The 22,453-nt window shown below is 42.3% G+C and overlaps 1 protein-coding gene across 1 annotated transcript in view; it reads left to right on the top strand.

Moving 5' to 3' along the window:
- Nucleotides 1-22,453, top strand: part of CREB5 (cAMP responsive element binding protein 5) — a 392,449-nt gene that overhangs the window by 146,412 nt on the left and 223,584 nt on the right. The window contains exon 5 of the mRNA XM_029925818.1: nucleotides 4,344-4,516. Coding sequence (XP_029781678.1) covers nucleotides 4,344-4,516 — 173 coding nt within the window. The remainder of the gene's footprint in view (nucleotides 1-4,343; nucleotides 4,517-22,453) is intronic.

Here is a 22,453-nt window from a genome sequence, read left to right as displayed (position 1 = left end):
AAAATGTTGAACAAGCAAAGGCCAAAGGCTGAGTGTCAAGGAACACCTCTGATTGTTCTATGCATGTTGACACGCATCTACTGGCTTAGTGACACTGTTTCACCAGCTCCAAACCTATGCACCTATACTAACAAAAGTAACTCAGCAAGATGTAGTCATTCGTGTTTTTGAAATTGGATATTTAATTTATCCAGAGGTAAAATGCCATTCTTTTATCAATGAAGACAGGTTTTGAACCCATAATTGGGAAAACGTGAACTCAGAAAATAATTTCATGTTTGACTTACTATGTAATGCTTAAAGGAAAAAAATCATCTTCTCTTAATGTGAAATGATAATGCTTGCCTAATTGTTTATTTTTCCAAAATGTTTTGAAATTACTCTCAGGGTCTGGGGAAAGGAGTGTGGAGAATTTGCAGATTTCATGTGTGGTGGAGAAAGGAGATTGTTGAAGAATTAGAGTATAATTCTCAGGAGCCTTTTCCACCTCTGGTTGGGGTCACAGAGACAAAGAGATGTCTTAAATGTTGGTGGGAGAGGGTGTGAGGTATATTTCTGGATAGTTTTTTAAATTCTTTTTTTTTTTTTTTTGAGAGAGAGAGACAGAGACAGAGGGAGTGGGAGAGGAGCAGAGAGAGCCGGGTACAGATGATCCAAAGCAGGCTTCACATGACAACAGGGAGCCTGATGTGGGGCTCCAACTCACGAACCATGAGATCATGACCTGAGCTGAAGTTGGACACTCAACTGATTGAGTCACCCAGGTGTCCCTTAAAATTCTTTTTAATGATTCCATTAAAGAAGTAGTTCTTTCTTTCATTTAACATGTTTCCCTCTGAAGAAATCATTTCCTTTGTGCTGCAGCATAGATCAGATTTTCCTAGTTTTCATGGTGGGGATAAGGCATCCTATGAGCCAACATGCTCAAAGATTCAGCGCTCACCTTTTGGCATCTTTCTCCAAGGGCTCATTTAATATTTTCTTAAAGGCCTCCCTTCTTGTGTACATCCCATGTTTATGGCTTTCTTCTTAACGCTGGTCTTTTCTATTTCTCTAGCCCATAGTTGAACCTTAACACTGGTCTTTTCTATTTCTCTAGCCCATAGTTGAACCTTAATATCTAAAACTCTACTACCAAAAAGCATGTTCTGAGATCTCAAGGTAAATGGAAAAAAAGTTAGCACTCTCAAAAATTGGCCAGGGAACAAAAGACTTCCTCACACTGAATATTTTAGGAATGTCATTTTATAGTTTACTCACACATTCAGTGTTTATCGAGCACTTAATATACCAGGCACTGATCTAGGCAACAGAGACAGTGGGGAGTAAGTCAGATTTAGTTTCTTCTCACATCGCACTATGTCCTCATGGAAGAAACATTTAAATCAAATAATCAAAACAATTATGAACTTGTAAAAAGCACTGCAAAGAAGAGGAGAGGAGAAGAGAGATTGTGGAAGTTTTCCTCATGTGATGCTTAATCAGAGATTTGAAGGTGGAGTCGGGGAAGGGCACAGGTAGCAGAAAATAACATATATCTCAAGGCCCTGTGCTGAAATGGAGCATGGGCAGTTTGAGGACAGGAACATGCCAGTAGGTGGAGTGAAGAACAGAAGGCAAGAGTGAGAGTAGTGTGAGATGAGCTGGGAGGTAGGCAGGGTTACCTACAGGCTTTGGAGATGACACAAAGAGTGCTGTCAATGTCTTCTGAATCATGGAAACCATCTAAGAAGCTTGTGGGGTGGTGATTGGAAGTGGGGCAGTACAGTTGCCTAGAGAGAATTGTGTGCCATGATCAGTTTTGTTTCTTGAAAAGATCACCATGCCAGGCGCCTGGGTAGCTCAGTTGATTAAACCTCTGACTCTTGATTTCATCTCAGGTCATGCTCTCACAGTTTGGGAGATCTAGGCCCACATCGTGTGTACCGTCCCTTAGTCTGCCTCTACGCTCACAGTGCAGTGCTTGTTTGAGATTCTTTCTCTCCTGTCTCTGTGCCCCTCCTTCCACTTACACACGCACGCTAGCTCACTCACTCTCTCTCAGAATAAATAAATAAATACTTAAAAAAAAAAAAGATCACTGTGACTATATATGGGCAAAAGGAGAAAGGGAAGGCAAAGTAAATGATGGACCAGTTAGAAGACCACTGTCTAGTCCAGGAAAGGAGATGAAGATGTTTGGGTGTTGGTTGGCATGGGGAAAGATGGAAGGATAGAAACAGATAAAAGATGGGTAGGTTGACTCTGCAGTACTTGGGGACTGCATATGGGGGTGATAGAAACGTAGTGTCAAGGGTAACCCAAGGAAGGTTATATTTTAAATTTTAAATATTTTAAATTCTTTGGCAATTTAAAGATTATTATTTTAAATTTTATATTGTGCAGCTCTATTCATAATCTTAGATAGTATAACACAACAGAAATAATTCTGAAAAGAGAGCCAGAATCTTTCTGTGCCTCAGATCTATTATTCGTAAAGTAGGTGACTATGAGCAAGACAAAAAATTGTGGGTCTCTCTGAGGATCCCAACAATGGAAAAAAAAATATTTTTAATTGTTGACTTCATCAAGACCTCATTAAGACCCAGGGAAATATGTTTGTTAAGGTTCATTTTTAAAAGAAGTAACCCAATTATCTTTATTTTCATTATTATTTTAGCTCAATTCTCTATGTCTCTAGACCCTATAAAAAGAACTTAAGCATACCCCTGCACTGCTACTCCAACACAAATCACCATTTCCTTTCATTTTGCTTTAACCAACCACAATATTTTCCCATGTCAGAAAAACCTTCTAGGGTGAAAGAGGAGCCTTTGGACCACGTGTGTGTATAGAAAACTGTTCATGCCTTTGGGATCCCGCGATAACACAGTCGGCGCACAGTCTAAGCCAGGTGCCCAGTTTCCATCTGGATCCCTGACAAACTGTGTGGTCAGGATTTAGAAATCAGAAATCTGGGAAAGGTGCAATGTGATGGACACAACCACCCCAAATACCATATATGTTATCACCATCATTTAACACATAGTGCAGGAAATCCTGTTCTTTGCAGAAAAACTTCAAAGAACCACTTCTGGTTCTCCTGGGTAACATTTATTTTTTTCTTTGCTAACCCCAAAGCGCAGACAGATACATATTTTTCCTCCAATAAATTGCTAGTGACACTCCATTTCTTTTCTGCCATCCTCAACCCATTGTCCAACTGACCTCTCGAATTTCACTACCCTTCCAGGCTGAAGAGCTGTGCCTAGCTGCTTACAGAGGCCCACTTACTTACTTGGCTTTACCATGCACTTTCCCTTTCTTCTCTAGACTCTGAATTTCTCACCTTTTAGCTCCACCATGTTGGTAAGACTTTTGCCCAGGAGTGAATCCTCTTATTTTGTCTCAGTGACTTTCTTTTTTAAGAAGAGTTGTCTTTTAAGACAGCTTTACCTTGCATGTTTTACCTTAATATTGAATTTTAAACAAAGAAACCTTCATTCAAGTCATCAGAAGTAAGCACATGCTGTTACTTCCCTTAAGTGACTCAGATGTCGCCTTTTGCCTTTACTGGTTTATTCATGCAATGTATGTTTACCCGGCTGCCTGCAATGTTCCAAGTACCATGAGAGAGACTTATGAACACAGACATTCTTCATTCTAGAGGAAAAGACAGCGAAAAAGTAAATGAACAAGCAGTCATTGTTCTATATTCTGTTATTCCACAAAAATTGTTAGAGACTGATTTTATGGAAATACAGCAGAAAGTTGCAACTTTGACTCTTGGCATTGGATTCCAGACACCCTGTCATCTGTTCCAGTCATCCATCCTCACTCTCCAGGTTGTTGAGCTTGGGTCATGAGTACCTAGATTATGATTTGGAAAGGTAGTAGTTTCCTGGGGGGAAAAGAAGTAGGTGGTTGGCCACTCTCATAGGACTGGAAAAGAAACAATAACCTAGTGTGCGTGTCATTCAAAGCAGGATGCCGAGCAGCTCTTCAGTAAATCATAGTACTGTGCACTCACCACAGAAATCATTTTCAAATGCAGTATATATCACACCAAGTCAGAGAAGTTATGCATCACATGTCCCTGATAGAAACCTTACATCAGGAAGGCGGCAGAGTGATTAGTGAATTTCAAGGTATTTTCTTACGTGTGTTACTCTTAGGGTAAATAGTTATTTTTCATCTGCTCATAGCTGTAAGTTATAACAAGATGGATGGGCCCATGGCTTGCCAGAAGCCATAACTCCTTATTTCGTTGACACGACCAGATTCCCAGTTTTGTCCTCTGAGAGCTTGAGAGTAGAATAAAACATTGATTTCTTCTGACCTTCCCCTCTGTCTTCTCTGGGCAGAATATCTCGATGCATAACACAGTTGGTGGGGCCATGGCGGGGCCCGGAGCTCACCAGCTTGGCAGCACCCGGATGCCCAACCACGACACCAGCGTTGTGATTCAGCAAGCCATGCCGTCACCCCAGTCCAGCTCTGTCATCACACAGGCACCTTCCACCAACCGCCAGATTGGGTAAGGAGACTGCCTCAGTTGTCTCTGGGTCCTGGCTGGAGCTCAGGGAATGTTCTGAACTTTCTCCTTGTGTCTGGTGCTCAGATTGGATGAGACAAAAGTTGGTGTTTCTGGCCAGTGTGATATCACTTGGCCCTTATAGTCATGCTTATAACGGGAACAGGGAGGGGGAATCTCCATTTGGTGGAATCTTTTGATCCTGGACCTTGTGGGGTAAAGCAAGTCATTTGGTGTCATCATTTCTTCAGACAAGATTTGTGAACTTCAGGATGACAGTGGAAAACCCCTTGGACATTATGGAGAGAAGAGCATGCTTTCAGGACAAATGCTTAAGGATGGTAGAGGAAGTTTTCACCAGCCCACCTTCCTCCCCAACGGAGTATGTCCCTTTTATCCTAGGATATGCTGAGCCCAACCCATGTCTTCCATTATTTCTAGTCCTCCTTCCCTCTGATAATACTGCTTTGCTTCTTTTCCTTGTTAATACCTCTTTATTAGCTCTCTCCTTCCTCTGTATTGGTTCAGGCTCATTCCTGGAGTAGACAAAGCAAAAAAAGCAAGCCCTTTCTCCCTTGCTTACGTAAAAAAGACAGTACTGCAATATTGAGAAAAATTGGTAGAAAGGTCGGTGTCGTCAGAATCCCAGACACTCTGTTTATGGGATGGAAAGAGTTTTCACTTCTGAGTCTCATATGACAGCTCTAGCCCCTGTCTACTTGGAGTGTGGTCTGAGGACAAGTAGCCGGGGCATGACCAGCCAGCTTCTCAGAAACACACAATCTCTGGCCTGCTTCCTTATCTTCAGGATGATGGTATGTGTCTTCTTTCCACCCTTGCAGGAGTAGAGTAAAGAGGAAATAAAAGATTTAGAGTAGTCAAGTTCTTAGGAAGAAAAGGTAGTAACATAAGCCAAAGAGCTCTGATAAATTTATATTGTTGGAAGCTGAGAGCTGCTTGCTGTATGTTCCCACAATGCCCCATTTAAAATAGGAAAGGGAGCTTGCTGTGTTTGGTACGTGCATCAGAATTTAGTATGAATATTCAGCTGAATATTCAATATGGTGATTAAGAAAAAAAAAACCAGAAGTGGACCTGCGATTTGGCAATGTGTCTCACCCACTTTTTTTTTTTTTAAAAGATTTAATTTTAAGTAACCTCCACACCCAATGTGGTGTTCCAACTTAAAACCTCAAGAAGCAGTGTAACATCCTCCATGAACTGAGCCAGCCAGGTGATTTTCCCTTTGTTTTTAATGTTCGTTGGAATTTCAGGTCAAGAGGGAGCATGGGGAACAACCCCAGCTTATTCCTCCTTAGGATGCTTTAGAAGGGGTACCTTGTCTCCCACATTTCTCAACTTATCAGATGGGTTGTGATTTCTGAAGACCCAGCTCAACAAATGAGAGCTATGTGCTGTGATGGTTTTGTGAGATTGTCGTAGATACATTTGGTTTCCCAGAAAGAATATTAACTGGCCATTTGAATGCTTAGCTTTGTTGGAAGAAGCCAACGATAAATTAGCTAGTATCCCTGTTAAATATTTCTTTCCTTTTCAAATGACCGTGGGAGCAAATATTACCACCATCTAAAGCAAGAACCTATAATATACCAAGAGGGTGGAGTGGGCTCTTTAAAGATGGCATCTAAATCTCAAGAGACTCCTTCACTCTTGTGGTTTGGCTTTGGGCAGACAATTCACAGTTAGGCCAGCTAATTATAATTATTTTATTTTTCTTTCAAGGGGAAAAAACATAAAATGTGTTGGAGTTTACTAGCAGTTTTATAACATTCCTTCCCCCCTGGAGTTCTGCCTCCCCCACCCCCCCCACTGCAACTACCCTCTTGAAGGCCCTTAGCATTTGGCCATTGTTAGTACAATGCTGGTTTTTGTGAAATAATCTTTTAAGGGTTAGCACTAAATTCTAAGATGGGTGTTGACTCTGTCAGTAATTTACCCAGATGGTCCAGGGCTGTACAGTTGGGTGACATTTCTAGGCTGTGTCACTGTGCCTGGGTGGGTGGGAGTGTTTCTCTGGTACATGTGACCTCTCAGCCCACTCCATCTTCTCATTTACTCCCAATCCTGGGGTGTTGCGTGTCTCTCCTGGTGAGTTCTAGGAGATAATTGTCACTTTTAGGACTCTGTCTCGTTGCCAGGCTTGAGGGAGGCTGTTTCTTTTCTTCACATCCTTCCCTGTCGTGCTTACCATGTTGATTCCAACCCACACATCCTGTCATTTCCATTTTCTCCATGTGACCCATCCAAAACCCTGCCCGGATGGCCGTGGGGGCTCAGCAAGGAACAACCCAACCCATCTCACCACTGGATTCAGAATGAAACTCTAGGTGGTAACATTTGGGGATGGTTGACTCTTTTATTTCTCTCAGCAAAGAGGAAATGAGTACTTATTTTAAAACATGAGTTCCCTCTGGAGACTGTGTCTTTAAATGAGCATTTGAAATTGCAGATAGTTTTTTTTTCTTGAGACTGCACAGAACCATATTGTAGTAATATTCTGATTTTTATCACAACCTCAAATATTTAAGTGTCAAAATCTGGCCAAGCCACCTGCAAATGTTTGCCATGGCTACTGGCCAACAAAAACAGCAAACAGCAATGAAAGTCTTCATTCAGGCTCAGCGCTTAAACGGCGTCCAGGCAGGGAGGCTGGGACCCACCTGTGCCCACGCACAGTGCTTTTTTGCTGCGGCCAGTGGGTGTGTTCACGACTGGAACTTTGTGGGAGAGGGAGGGGGCCACCTGTCTCCTGCCCCCCCCCCACCTTTCCCTTCCCTTCTCTTGGTGCTTGGCTTCTACTGCCAACCTTACTTTTGCTTTCTTTTCTGCACCTTCTTTCATGTGATATTTAAGCAGAAAGGCTCAAATGTATTGGGAGTGATTTTGACAATGGAGTTGGAAATGGGAACAGGGAAGATTTGGGGGGACAAAGTGTATGCAGATGCATTTGTAAGCATTTGATTTTCAATACTTTTTGAGCAGGAACTGAGCCAAGTTGGACCAAAATGGGTGGCAATGCAAATATCCAAAGAAATAAATTTAAAAGTAGGTAGATAAGCAACACAGGCAACCTCCGTGCCATCCCGTGTCCCCCCCCCCCCCCGCCACCATGCCTATGCACAGTTCTGTCAAGGTAACACTGTTATCCCTGTAGAAACTGGAGGTAAGTATAAATATCCCAAATTGGACTTGTGTGGTTAGCAGGCTAGAAAAACACACGGTGCCAGAGAGTGTGGGAGGCATCCCCAAACTAGTGACTACTTGTGCTTAGTCAGACTGGCAGACGCTCTGTCAGGAAGAGTGTCTTTGGCTGATTGATGGCAGCATTTTAGGAGATAAGTTTTCCAGATGGAAAAAAAGAGTTGAGCCATGGGCTGTGGGGGAGACAAGTGAGACAGAAAACAAGCATGTGTTAAATATAGATGAAATCGATTCAGCCTTGGACCAAATATGTGGCAGATTCCAAGCAGTATCTCTGTTGCAGTCATTTTTATTAGATATCATGTAACAGGCTCATTAATTCAGGATTAAGTCAGCAGAACCTGGGAAAAATGGTAGATGAGCATGTAGTGGTCGTATAAATTCCCTTTCTCTGTCTCTTTCTCTTTGTCTCTCTCTGTCTCTCTTTGCGTGAGATACTTTTGTGGGAGCCAATAAGCAGTTGAGGAGGTGGCTATAATCTTAATAGATCCCAGCTTTCCTTAAGAAGTCTATTTCTCTTTCTGGTGAGCAGGTAATTCACGCTCAGTAATTCTTTAGGAGAGTAGTGAAGATAATATGGACTGTGGAGTTCTCCAAGAAAGGACATCAGTCCAGGATTCTGACAGGTCATGGGAGACACTGCCACTCTATTCCACACATTTTCTTCCTATATTCTTTTTGTTATTCTAAATGTTCTACAAGTGCAACGCTCTGTAGGGATTTGGGCAAGTACGTGAGCTTGTTAGATTAGTGGCGAAAAGTACTTGATTCTAAAAGCTTACAACATAGAAGTGTTCTTTGCCTAACATCAAAATATACAAATGTTGCTACCAAAGCTCATATTTGAGCAAAAGATATCTGGCTCATTGTGGAATATTCTGGTTAAGATGTCGGGAAACGTGAAAATATGATCAATGGCATGCATATGTGAAGCCATTTATGTATGAAATTCCTCCCTGATTTTATACCACTTTTAATCGCAACCTATCAATGTCCATGTGATGTGCAACTATGTTAGCTATTTGGTCGTAAACTCTATTTGCATGGGGTTGTAGCCAGGGAGAATAGACCTAATACTTGGCCAGCAAGTTACATAAGATGCTATAGAAGCAAACCTTGTTTTATGTAAAAATAGAGAGGCCAATACTTATCATCAATTGTACCTCCTCTTGCCCTTTCTGCACTTCTTTTCTATTTGCAATCCCTGACACTATGTATTGTTCAGAGTAATAGGTGTAGCTAATACTTGGTCCTTGACATCACCAAGGAAAATAGTAATAGTAGTAGTAGAACTAGTAGTGGTAGTAGTGTTAATAATAATAATAAAGCTTGTTCTGCCTCAGAATGTGTTGTCAAAAGCATGCTACCTTTTCTACCAAAGCCATGTGGCTTTGTTTATAAATTGGTGTGGCTGTTTGAGGTGTCCATTCAGATAGGAATGGTGATTTATTTGAGGATTTTTGTGTCATTTTTGCTCAGAAATTAAGGGATAGAGGTTGGTTAATGATGCTATCACAAAAAAGTAGCATTTAAAGAAGACAAATAAATAAAGCAGCTTACAATTTAGGAGTGTGCTTGTTCTGTACATGCATACACGTGCAAAACCACTATTAAGAGTTTTCTTTAACTCCACAAACCAAACTGAGTGTAACACCATCACTGCCCACCGTAGACTAATGCTAGTGACATCCAGGCCAGCCTTCTTCCTGCTGGAGGCAACAGACCAGTAAGTTCCAGGGTGTCGCTGGCCACAGCCCTTTGCCAGGACAGCTTGAAGACCCCTTTGAGTAATTCAGAATAGAAGCCATTACTTCCTGCTTTGTGTTTTGCTGAGTATCATGGCTATGAACATTGCTTTATTGTTAGAAAGTTGCTGGATCTTTCACAGCCCTGAGAACATTTACGAGGGCCCTTCAGGGGGATGCTTTCTGGGAGGGTTGACGGACTTAACCATATGGCTCCCGTTAAATCCCATGCAGAGCCTTGAGAAATTACCTCTGACAAGGAGGCCAGCAGCTTTCTACTCACAGAGTTTTATGTGTGGAACGAAAAATTAAGTACTGATACTTGAGGAAATATAAGGTTTCTTAACATTCAGAAGTTGTAATACCGCATGGTATTGTGGCCAGATGAAGGGGGCAGAGCCAGAACACTAGAGCACATGGCTGCATATCCCAAGAAGCAGAAAAAATAGCCCTGCTCTTGTCTCAGAATCTGGCTCTTGCCTTGGATTCCTCAGGCAAGCTTTGTGTGCCTTGGTGCTTCAGCCCCTCACCCGGATCATAGCAAGGCTGGTATCTTCATCCCTTTAGCATGATATAAAAAAATACCATTGACCTGGTAGCTTAAATAGCAGACATTCATTTCTCACAGTTCTGGGGGCATGAAAGTACCAGGTCAAGAACCTTGGTCAGATGGTTTCGTTCTCAGTGAGGATCCCTTTCCTGTCTTACGAACAACTGCCATTTTGGTGTGCACTCACCTGACCTCTTCTTTGTGCTTGGCGGGATAGAGGTGGATGACATTAGTAAATTCTGGTTTTTCTTCTTCTTATGAGGACGCTAATCCCATTATGAAGATTTCTCCCTTATGACCTCACCTTAACCCAATTATTTCCCAAGTTCTTACCTCCTAATACTACCACGTGGGGAGTGAGGGATTCAACATATTAATTTGGGGAGTACACAAACATTTAGTGCATAAATGGCTAGCCTAGTTGGGAGAGAAACTTGGAGGTCACTCCTCAATGGCTCAACTTTTTGTTAGAAAAGCCCTCCATTGATAATGAAGACAAAGAAGGAAGTTGACAGTTATCCAACCTCTGCTATATGCCAGACCCTGGTCTAGTGTTGTATGTTGTTTCCTATATTGTCTAAGAGCCCAGGAGGCAGACACTATTTACTCTAGTTTCATTGCTCAAAGAAGAGAAATCACTTGTCCAACATCATTCAGTGGGTGAGATGAGCAGAATTTTGAATGGAGGTCTGTTGGACTTTAAAGCACATGCTTTTCCTGTGCTCTTATGCATAGCAGTCCCAGTGCTGTGGAGACACATGAGCTTGTCTGTCCATTTGGGAGAATCCAGTGTGAAGAGCTTCTGTACTTTCCAGGGTGGGCAAGGGCAAAGGTAGACACATTGGGTTGCCAGCAGCTGTCCAGTCCTGCAGGGAAGATATGTAGAAGATCAGAGACTGTTTTGAGCACATACAAGCAGAGTTGCTCTGTGCCTGGGAGATTTGGCCAAATTTCCCCATTTGTAAGAAAACCAAAGTCACTACAAAGAGTCCCTGCTCTTTCTTCAGCCATTTCGTTGCTCCACATTTGGCTTCTTGGTCTGAAGGAAGACCCCTGTCCTTTGCCCAGATGAACTATGTACTTCCAGATTTCTTCTGATTTTTGCTGTGGATAGATGAATTTTCCTGCAACCTCCTCTGAGAAGAATTTTATTTCTGGATTTTATGGACAGAAGTCCTGCTCACAAAGTTTCAGTAGCTTCCATATAGGTCATTCTGTGTGTATCTCCCCTATTTTTAGAAACAGATAGGTACAGATGAGGGTCTGCTTCTAGAGCAAATAACCCAGGATCATTCACTCTGTGTCTATTGTAAATCTAGACAATTGTTCTTTTCTGCAGCATATTGAAAAGATATGCCTAGAGAACAAGGGTTTGCTCAGAGCTAAACTATATTGGGTCAGAAGAGACCCAAAAGTATTGTAAAAGTATTGGCCATGAGTTCAGAGGTCATAGGTTTAGGATAGTCCAGGTTTTGCCATTTGAAAGTTTTCACATTTATCCAAGTGCTCAACTTCACTGTGCCTCAGTTCCTTCATCTATATATGAAAAAGTTAACCAACTGATTACAAGTCTGTCCCAGCAACAAAATTCTCATTCAGTGCTTCTTTTTCTGTCTCAAATTTATTTTCTCTCTTGGTTTGTTTGCTTCCAAAAGCTGAATTCGGTAAGAGCTCTAGATGATGTGTTCACAGATGTGTTCAGGTACCACAGCAGATGAGAACAGAATAGGGCTTGGGAATGCTTGGAAAGAGGAGGCCACTGCAGGCAAACAGAGGGGTCCCAACATATGAAGCTAGAGGTCAAGGTCAAGGTTTTCCAAGGTCAAGTCCTAGGTGAATAACTACAAATTAATAATTCTGTTCCATGGGAATGAACATACCCATTTTACATTTGAGTAAAGTGAGGTTCAGAGATCACGTGACTTGCCCTGAGTCATACTAATAATGGCAAGAGCCAGAATTAGAAGCAGGTCCACCTACATTGCACTGTTCCTTGGGTCTAAATGAACTTGACTCCCCAAAGTTTTGGCTTTGTTGCCTGTAAAACAGAGAGGTATCCCTAGAAAACCTTCAAAGTCCTATTCAGCACTAAAACAAAAATAATGATTTTCATAACAAGTTTAATTTTTAAAATGACCTGGCATAGCACATTCTTTGGAGGCATAGTGCTACATGCATGGCTTTGTGTATTTTCCTCCTCTGTACTAATCTTATCAATAAATTGTTCTTTTATTGTAACTTTGCTACAAGTATCTCACTGTTAGAGATCTAACAAGAAAAACACATAAGCAGCAGGATAATAGTGAAAGATATAAACAAATTCTGATGCAAGGAACCTGAATAATGATTTTTGCCGGAAGAAGCCCTTTTGGAAAATACCATCCACCATCTTCTTTTTGGCATTATTGTCATTTTGGGGTTGACTCTGTGGAAGATTAGAAGCATAGGGCTTTAGCTTACCTCAATATTTAGTGTCTTCCTAGAGGTAAGACTTGGATAAGGTGCCAAGTAACTAGACATTGGGGGTTGAGGATATATGTTTCCCATAGTACACAATGCAATAATTAACTGTAGCTTTTTGTACTCGTCATAGTTTCTACATGGGGATTAACTAAGTATTTCCTGTTTTCAGGACTAGACAGATGGGTGCCTTGCTGGCTCACCACCATAGGTTTACATGGCTCCTGATGTAGTGTTTACAGAGAGTACCAAGACTTAAGTGTAGCCATTCCTTGGTAAATGCCAAAAGGGGTATTAACATGGGGAAGTGATTAGTGTGTTCAGTGCTCTGAGAGGCAACCACGTTAGGGTAAATGAACCTGACAAAACAGATCTGGTCCTTTGTAACTGGGAGGACACTTTGCTCTTTTGAAGACTGAGCATGTCCAAATAACATGGCAGTGTCTCACTGGGCATTTCTGATCATTTGTAGCTTTCATATTAAGTATTGTATGTCTCATGAAGTGCAAATAACTCAGTCATCTAAACTGATTGACAGGGATTTTGAGTTAAGAGACGACTGTTCTAGGAATTTGCAGATAGTCCATGGTACCCATTGCATACATCATGTATATATGGAATTGGACATCTTGGGATTCAAAAGATAAATGATTCAATAGGTTTTCTCATATGTATTTTTCAGTAATAATATTTCAATCCTTATTAGATCATATGGATTTTCTGTACCATCATTTTTTATAGCTTTTCTAAAGAGGATTTGGTTAAAGATTGTACAAATTCTATGGACATTTACTTTTGGTTGGATGAGAATAACACCAAAAGTTTAATTTATTTAATTTATTTTCATTATTTTTACTTTTTTTACATTTATTTATTCTTGAGAGACAGAGAGAGACACCGCACAAGTGAAGGAGGGGCAGAGAGAGAAGGAGACACAGAATCTGAAGCAGGCTCCAGGCTCTGAGCTGTCAGCACAGAGCCCGACGCAGGGCTCGAACTCACAAACTGTGAGATCATGACCTGAGCTGAAGCCGGACACTTAACTGAATGAGCCTCTCAGCGCCCCGGGAATAACACATTGTAATAAACATCCAATTTGGTCTTGGATTTTAGATATAAAGGAGATCCTTGATATTAAGTTTCAGTTACATCCAGATGGAATTCTGTTTCAATGAGACACAATGCAAAGGCACTGCTGGAGACTGAAAGCCATGGCTGGTGGTTCTGACTGTATCACTCACAAGTTCTTTAAACAGACCCTTTGACCGCACTAGGCCCTGCTTTTCCATCTTATAAAAAGAAAGAGTGAAACTGGATTATCTAATAAGTGCCCTCTTCTAGTTCTTAGGAACAAGTTTGTTTCTTTACCATGAATAACATTCTACCACAACACTGGTTGGCTGATATGGATTGTGGAAGAAGAAATTCCATACAATCTATACGTCAAATTTAGTAGGCAATCTAGGAATTTATTTGCCTTGTATGTTGTGCTTTTGGTAAATATCAACGTAAAATTCTTGTAGAGTCATAAACATTCTTAATGGTACCAGACATGTTTAAAAGAATTTGGAGTTTTATAGTTTCACCCCCTTTGGCAAAGTGCATTTTGGCTGGTGAATAGTCTGGTAAAGTCTGTAAAATGATAGGACCCTTGTGAGTGTGGGGTAGAGACATGTTGGCATGTGCTTGGGTTGCTTTTGCAGGTTTGCAAAACTTTGCAGAGAACAGATGGCCCCAAACGTCTTTGAAATGCTAGAAATGACTTCCCCAATAACCACAGACCCATCATCCATTGGTTCAGATATGGTAATTCACAAACCGAATGCACAGCACTTCACAGCTGACCTCTCATCTATTATTTTCACATCTTTCCATAACCCTATGCTGAGTCATTTTTAATGACAAAACTAAACAAAAATACAACTTTATAGATGCATATTCTAAATGATAGCCTCTCTAAAACATTGGAAGAATGAATTTGAAAATAGGGGCACCTGGCTGGCTCAGTCAGCGGAACATGTGACTCTTGATCTCAGAGTGGTGAGTTTGTGTCCTATATTGGGTGTAGAGATTACTTAAGATAAAATCTTTTTTTTAATGTTTATTTATTTTTGAGAGACAGAGATAGACAGTGAGCAGGGGAGGAGCAGAGAGAGAGGGAACACAGAATCTGAAGTAGGCTCCAGGCTCTGAGCTGTCAGTACAGAGCCTGACATGGGGCTCAAACCCATAAACCATGAGATCATGACCTGAGCTTTAGTCAGACACTTAATTGACTGAGTGAGCCCCCAGCCACCCCTTAAAACTAAAAATCTTAAAAATAATAATAATCCAAAGTAAACTGGGTACACTGTTAAAGGAGACCTGGGAATTAAATCCAGTTACATCCAAATAAAAATTGTGTGTGTGTGTGTGTGTGTGTGTGTGTGTGTGTGTGTATACATTTCATAATATTTTGCTCTACTGGAAAATCATTTTGGCCATTCACATGTATGTTACCTAATTCAAAGCCCTTGAAAAATTTTTCTTGGTGCATTCTGTATATTCTAAATAGCATGGTTTTTCATGATGCCCTGAATATACCTTATAATCTCCCTCTTACATGACAAACTATACCAGCACACTTGAACCACTTTTAAAGAATGATCACAGTGGCACCTGGATGGCTCAGTTCATAGTGCATGCAACTCTTGATCTCAGGCCATGAGTTCGAGCCCCACATTGGGTGTAGAAGTTACATAAATAGATAAAACATAAAAAAAAAAAAAGAATAGCCACAGTGACTGACAAGGATAATAAGTTAAAAAAAGAAGAAAACCTCACATAGATTCACATTAGCCCCTTTATCTAATTTGCAGAAAATTGAAACAATTTTCTCACTATCTAGAAAATGACCATTTGGTTGATGGATTATGTTTTCAGGAGAAGACACTTTTTATTTCTCTGACACCTTGATATCATTGGCATGTGGGATGAGACACTTTGGTGCTAATCTCACATCCCTGGAGGGTGGTGACAGCCAAAGCTTAGAGTAGGGAGGGAGAATCAGCTCAGGTGGCTCTCTTCCTGTGAGGAGGAGGGCGAATATTTCAGAGAAAATTGACTGTGAAGCTAATCATGGGCTTGGGGCTTCACCAAAGAAGGCTTTGATTTACCCAGAGATTCTAATTTATAATACACAGTAGAGGAGGGGTGGGAGGGCACTCATCTAGATCCTGACTCTCTCGCCTTCCTCTGTCACTCATTTCCTCCCTCTTTTCTTCCCATTTCCTATGGAAAGAAAGGAGGAATACATCAAATTATTTATGTCTGCCATTTGGCCATGGCTCTGGCTAAAAGTTGGAAATTTGAGAAAGTTTAAAACTTTTAACTAAAAAGAAAATGTGTGTGTGTGTGTGTGTGTGTGTGTGAGTGTGAGTGTGTGTGTGTGTGTGTGTGGTGTCAATTCCTAGACATGTCCCAATCCACCCTCATTGTGTGGATAGCTGCTATTTATTTAATTTAACTCGTAGTCAAGCACTTTGCAGGAAACTAGAGGAGTGAGTTTGTCCAGATCTCTTTTGGCAAATGTGTATGTGTCTGTGTTTGTGTGTGGGAAAGAAAGAGACAGAGAGACAGAAGGAGGTAGGATGGAAGGGAGGGGAAGAGAGAGAGAGAGAGAAAGAGAGAGAGGGAGAGAGAGAGAGAGAGAAAGAGAGAGAGGGGGAGAGAGAGAGAGAGAGAGAGAGAGGAGATAAAGATAGTGCAAGAGACAGAGACAGGGGGAGAGAAAGATTTTTATAAAAAGTGTGTGAAACTTTGGCTGTCCTACCGAAGCCACAGAAAACCCAACCTTATGTTGGGTCCACTGCGTTCCATAATTATTATTGCCATTAGGAATAATTATTATTTGCTTCATTGAGTTGGCAGTTTGGAACCTGCCTGAGACACAGGCTTTTCACAGGAGCTGTAGAGCACAAAGGACCAAGCAATCACCCACAAGTGCTTCAACATGTTTGGACGACGTCCTTCTCTTGGTTCACTTCATTGGGTTTCGTACACATTGGGCTTCATATTTAATGAAAAGTTCATCAGATACAAAATCAGCATGAATGAGCGCCAGCACTCAGAAAGCTTTTTTTTTTTTTTTTTTGATTGAATGTGGAATTCCTGATTTTTCTCAAGTCTGGGGATGAGAGTTCTCTTCATGCAGCTGTGTTCCTTGAATTAAAAAAAGAAAAATAAATAATAAGTTGAGTCTTCAGCTAGAGGCTGGGTTTGAAATGGTATGAGAGGAAAATGTACAAGAATAGGAGGGGCACCCCATGGAAAAGCAACATGGTTATTTAGGAGGCAGAATATTTACAACCTTGACTTTGGTTTTGTTGTTTTTTCCCCTGATTTAGTTTTACTCCTTGCACACAAACCCTCCAGATTCCAGATTCTGTACTGTTTCCTTTGCTTATCGTTCAGAAATACCTGTGCCATGGGCATCCCACCCACCTTCCTTGGGGAACTCAGGTAGAGTGTGGCCAGGTATTTTCAACGAGTGGAGTGCTCCCAACAGAATCTATGCCTGGCAGAAGGCTCACCGAGTTATTAAAGTAAGAAGAGCATGACAAGATGTCCTTCCAGACGTTATGTTTCCCATAAGACTTCACTGGCTCCTTGCCAACGTCTGTACCAGTCATGGGCCTGCGGGCACTTAAAGGGAACATCACACGCCTTCATGTGTGGGGTGTCTGTCCCTTCCCCTTAACCTCTTCCTCTCACCTTGAATGTTTGTAGCAAAAGCTGCTGATTCAGAGCCCTCAAGAGCCTTCTAAAATCTGCTAAATCAGAAGAAGAAAATCCCTAACAGCTTCCATTTGACACATCAGACCCCACACAACTGAGTGAATGTCAGCTTTGTTTCTATAGACCCAGTCTGTCCTCCATCCCAAAGCCAACCAAGATTTCTAGGCAGTATCATGGAAGACCAGGGCAACCTGGCTAGGCATGGGGGAGACACCGTATCTGTGTAATGAACCCCCCTTAGTGGGTCAGAAATGGAAGCATCTGGGTACACACCTTCTCCTGGATGTTGTGGTCCAGTGGGGTGGGTGACAGGCACCGCCTCCCGCCTGCCAGCCCCTGAATAGTGACTCCAATTACTACACGTCATTAGTTGGGTTCCTTGGGTGAATGCCCCTGTGTGAAGAAGAAGCAAGTGAAAGTTTCACTGTAGTGATTTCCAGGGATTTGTGATCCTGGACATTATATGTAGGAAAACTATTTAGAGGGGAAATATTACAAAGGAGCACTGCTGTCTGGGTTTTCATAAAAGATGGCAAAATAGAACTTTAAAGAAAAAGAAATCCAGCACTTTCCCTGTGGTAGTAAAGCTTGTCTTCAGGTAAGGTTTCCTGTAAGTATAGAACCGCTGCCTTTTCATTTGTTTTAGGAATTCAGGGGAGGGAAAGACCAGAGAAATGGCCTGCATCTGCATGGAGTTTAATAAGGTGGAACCTTAATTTGTTCATTTTCAGTGGCATCCTTCCCAAGGAACCATGTCTTTACAAAGCTGTGTGGAGTGTATTGTTTCTGTCAGTCCTTAAATATAAGTCCCATTGTTACCCTTCTCATTCAAAGATCCTGTTGTACCAAGTCTTACCATAGGAAGTGCTTATTTTAAGGGCAGTTTTTACAGAAAGCATTTGATCCCTCGTGTTTTAATGATGGATTTCTCTGGAAGGCTAGGAGTTCTTCAAAGTCTCATTGTGATATTGGTTTTTATGATGATGGGCCTGACTTTTCTTCTGTTGAACTCTGTCTCTCCATTAATTGACTTAATTTTAGTTTCTTTTCTACCGTCAAACAATGAAAAGAGCTTGCAAGTTTTGTTAATTTTTCTGGAATGGGGTGTGTGGTGAGTTTGGGGGCAGTTTCTAAGCAGGAGTATGCACTGTCAGAAACTACCCCCACATTAGAGGGCAGACCCCAGTCTGGCATATAACACCACCAGGGAAACAATTAAACTGCACATCGATTTTTCCTTAAAGAAACCTGACTGCCTACTATTGAAGATGAACAGATAGACCTCAGTGCATTATAATGTGATGTCTACGTGCTTGTTCTAAAGATGAACCATTAGAACACAGGCAGACAGAATCCACTAAACTGGGCTCTACAGAGCCTGGTTGGGGGCTGCCAAAGGTTAGGGAGGTGGAGACTGGCCAGGGGGACAGGCACCCTCTCTCCCAGGTACCCCTTCACCCAGAGAAACTCCACATTTTTTCACCCCTTTGAGTTTCTACCTAATCATTTCTTTGAATAAAGTCTTCTATGGATAGAAAAAAATTTGAGAACTACTGAATTAGGAGATTCTTTTTCTCTCGGGGTACCATGAGAGAAAGAGTGACTTTGCGAGCTCCTTATGTAGGCACCATGATGAAGACCAGTTTCCTGGAGAAGTAGTGATACTGTCACCACTGTGGAAGGTACATGGGATCGGGGAAGCAAGCTGTGGTTTCCAGAGTGATGGGGGAAAAGGAAAACATGAAAGAACTTTTAGCAACTGGTTGGGAAGGAAGAACATTGTCAAAAGGAAAACATAAAGACTTCATGGGAATTCGTACATTTTAATCTCTCAGGAAAAGGTAGAACAACAACAAAGGAAGTCGTGTTGTTTCAAGTCACTGTTTTATCAGGATGCCTTAACACGTGGGGTCACAAGATCAGAGGCCCTGGCCGCCCAGAGAGGCAGCGTTGGTGCATTGAGGGCCCCATATGCTTGGGCCTCACCCACCGCCTCCCATCTGCAGACCGTCTCTCTTTCACCATTGCAGTTAGACTCTCTGGGATTTCTCTATCATTTAAAAAAAAATGTTATTTATTATTCTGAAAGAGAGAGAGAGGCAAAGAGACAGGGAACCAGAGGATCTGAAGCAGGGTCCACACTTTCAGCACAGAGCTCCATGCAGGGCTTGATCCCATGTACTGTGAGATCATGACCTGAGCTAAAGTCAGATGCTTGATTGACTGAGCCACCGAGGCGCCCACAGTATTTCACCTTTTTTTTTTTTTTTTGGTCTCTTCTCAACCTCACCTTGCCTGCAGTCTGGCCTCAACTTTGTCTCTTGGCATCCCAAGAAGGACAGTCCCTAGCTTTTTCTTCCTTCACAGGCTCAGCAGATCCTGTCTCAGAGGCAAGACTCAGCTATTTCTACCTTGGACTACCATATGTGTGTTGTTGTGAGTCAAATTGTGCTCCCCAGAAGATGTGTTGAAGTCTTAACCCCCTTACCTCTGAATGTGACCTTACATGGAAATAGGATCTTTGCAGATATAATCAAGTTAAGAGGAGGTCACACTGGATTAGAGCAGGCTCTAAACCCAATGACTGGTGTCCTTAGAAGAAGGTCATGTGAAGATGCAGGGAGAAGGCCCCATGACAGCAGAGGTAGAGATCGGAGTGATGCATTGGCAAACCGGGGAAAGACCGGGTTTGCCAGCAACAGCCAGAAGCTAGGGGAGCCGTGGAACACATCTTCCCTCAGAGCTTCCAGAAGGAACCAACCCTGCTGACACCTCAATTTCAGTCTTTTATCCTCCAGAACCTTTAGAGAACAAATTCCTATTGTTTTTAAGTCACCCGGTTTGTGGCAATGTGTGACAACAGCCCTAAGAAACCAATACATGTGTCTTCATGTAATTATGAACCTGTTTGCCTTGCCAATAGAATTATGGTACAAAAAAATCTTTCCCTCTATCCTCCTTTTATTCAGCTGTTCCAGATGTTAAAAACATTAAGAGAAAAAATGCTAACTGAGAATAAGAATAAAACTACTCTGGAGAACTGGTATCTTGGAGCCGGGACCTGTTTGGTGGGATACCCCCAATTCTCCATTTGTGTGAACAGAGAATGAAGAAAACTGCCCTACATCCAGCAGACCCACCGTTGATATCTGCTGATGCAGAATATTATTAAAGATGCATTTACCTGGGCTGCACACCTGCGCTGCCCTAGAAGTCCACTTTGAAGTGAATGGGGGAGAGTGGGGTTTTTCTTTCGCCATGATACTCTGCTCGGTGGTACCTTGATTCTGAAGGATCTACTTTTGGTTCAATAAGCCTGTCTACCCCATAATTTGCAATGAATGAAAGATCAGCATTGCACATGGGTATCGGGGCTTTTAGACTCACCCTTCTAGAAGCTTTTAGCAGCTGAAGACATTTTCTGAACATTGGGAGCAAAGGTACCAGCGACTGGTCTGAGGAAGGGCATCCAGGGTGATGGGTTTTGTATGTATGTGTGTGTGCGCGCGTGTGTATCTTCAGACCCTGAGCTTAATCACCAAGAGATTTCCTTTAGGTGGTGCCTAATTCCTTTCAGTCAACCAGCCTGCAGGCTGGTGCTCATTTCCATGACTGATCGGAGTTTGAGCTGCTGTTCTCCTAATACATGTTTTTGAAAAAGGAAGTAGCTTATGTGGCAGCACTGCTTTTGATCTGTTAACTTTTCTTAATTCTTTTTGAAGCATCCTCTGCCTCCTTCTCTGGCTCTGGGTGATTTAAAGGAAAAACCCTGGAGTTTATATGCTCCAAGAAACCTAACGCTCCAAGAAATCCAATAAAGCCCACCGCCAGGATTGTGTTGGGTGATGAGGGGGTAGGAGATGACCACCCAGAGCGAGAGCCCGAGTGGGAGGGTGTTGCAGGCAAGTAGATGTATACCCATGTCAAGCTGCCGCGATACAGCCGTCTGCAGGGTGCAGACCCCTGTAAAAGTGGGACTAGACTAACACTTTGAATGTTAGAACATTCCGTGTTTTCTATCAGGGAAGTCTGTTTACCCCTCAGGATCATAGATAAAAAGCTCTCTTCTTGTCCACCCCCACCCGCCACGGACCATCCTCCCTACCCCCAGCCCTTAGTAGCTTTTTGTTCAAATTCTCACCTCTTAGGAACTTCGTACTTTTGGATCCAGAGTGAGTCAGGGCTTTCCTTTTCCTAATGGTCTCATCAAATCATGGTGCCACCTTGATTCCCTTAGTGTTTTTAATAAACCAGAAAACCGAAGCAGTTCCCCTGGCCAAACCACCGAGTTGATGCAAAGTGACGCCTCCTGAAGCTCGTGCTGCTTGTGGTCTTCATCCTCACTGGTTAGAGCTCTGGCTGGGTGTTTTCCAAGCACATGTTTCTCTGAATCCCAGTGAAAACCCCGCAGGTGAGCATGGTGGCTGTGTGGCAGGCAGAAAAGAGGAGGAAGTGGAGTTCCCCAGAGCAGCTCAGAGCCCTGGGAGGGATCCAGGATGTTCTTAGAATTTTTGTAAAATAATCATAACCGCAAAGAAAAGTCCTGCAGTTCAGCCCGGTAAAAGCAGCAGGGTAATTGTCCCTGCCAGCCCCGTGACAAGGCCCCACTTCTCCGAGGCTGAGATCTTATGTCGAACCCTTCCTATGGCTTATTCTGTCCTTTCGTAGCTTCATCAGTCTCCTAAGTAGAGAATGATAAGGGTGAAGAAGAACGGACAGGATCATCGAATCACATTCACCAGGCAGGTGTTTTTTCTTGGCATGATAAAGAGAAGTAGGAGTCATCATGGATCTCAGACTTTGAAATGTCTTTAAAAAAAAATTCCAGTCTAAATACAAAATAAGTTTTAATTTCAGCAGTCTTCGAAAAAGTGGTCTGTAAGCTAACTTGAGTAATAATCATGTCTGGATGGGAGCAGCAAGTGGGAAAGAATGGGATACCCCCATGTGGCCTCTGGGCATGTTTGTTCATCCCACAAAACTGCCTTCTGGTTTGGCATCACTTCTCCCACCTGGCAACTGCCTGGTGCAGAAAGGCTTCCATCCATCTAGCGTGCCTGGCAGGAGCACCCCACGGAAGACCAGACCTGAAGTGGATAGAGTGGTCCAACCATTGCTTCTGGCAGTGAGCCTCTGGCCGTGTGACCAGCCCTGATGACATAAGATCACCTCAAATGTTATTGGGAA

This window comes from Suricata suricatta, chromosome 2 (genome assembly GCF_006229205.1).
Source record: "Suricata suricatta isolate VVHF042 chromosome 2, meerkat_22Aug2017_6uvM2_HiC, whole genome shotgun sequence".
In the NCBI taxonomy this organism is placed as follows: domain Eukaryota; kingdom Metazoa; phylum Chordata; class Mammalia; order Carnivora; family Herpestidae; genus Suricata; species Suricata suricatta.
The sequence above is the reverse complement of the archived record's forward strand: the minus strand, read 5'-3'. Positions and strand labels throughout refer to the sequence as shown.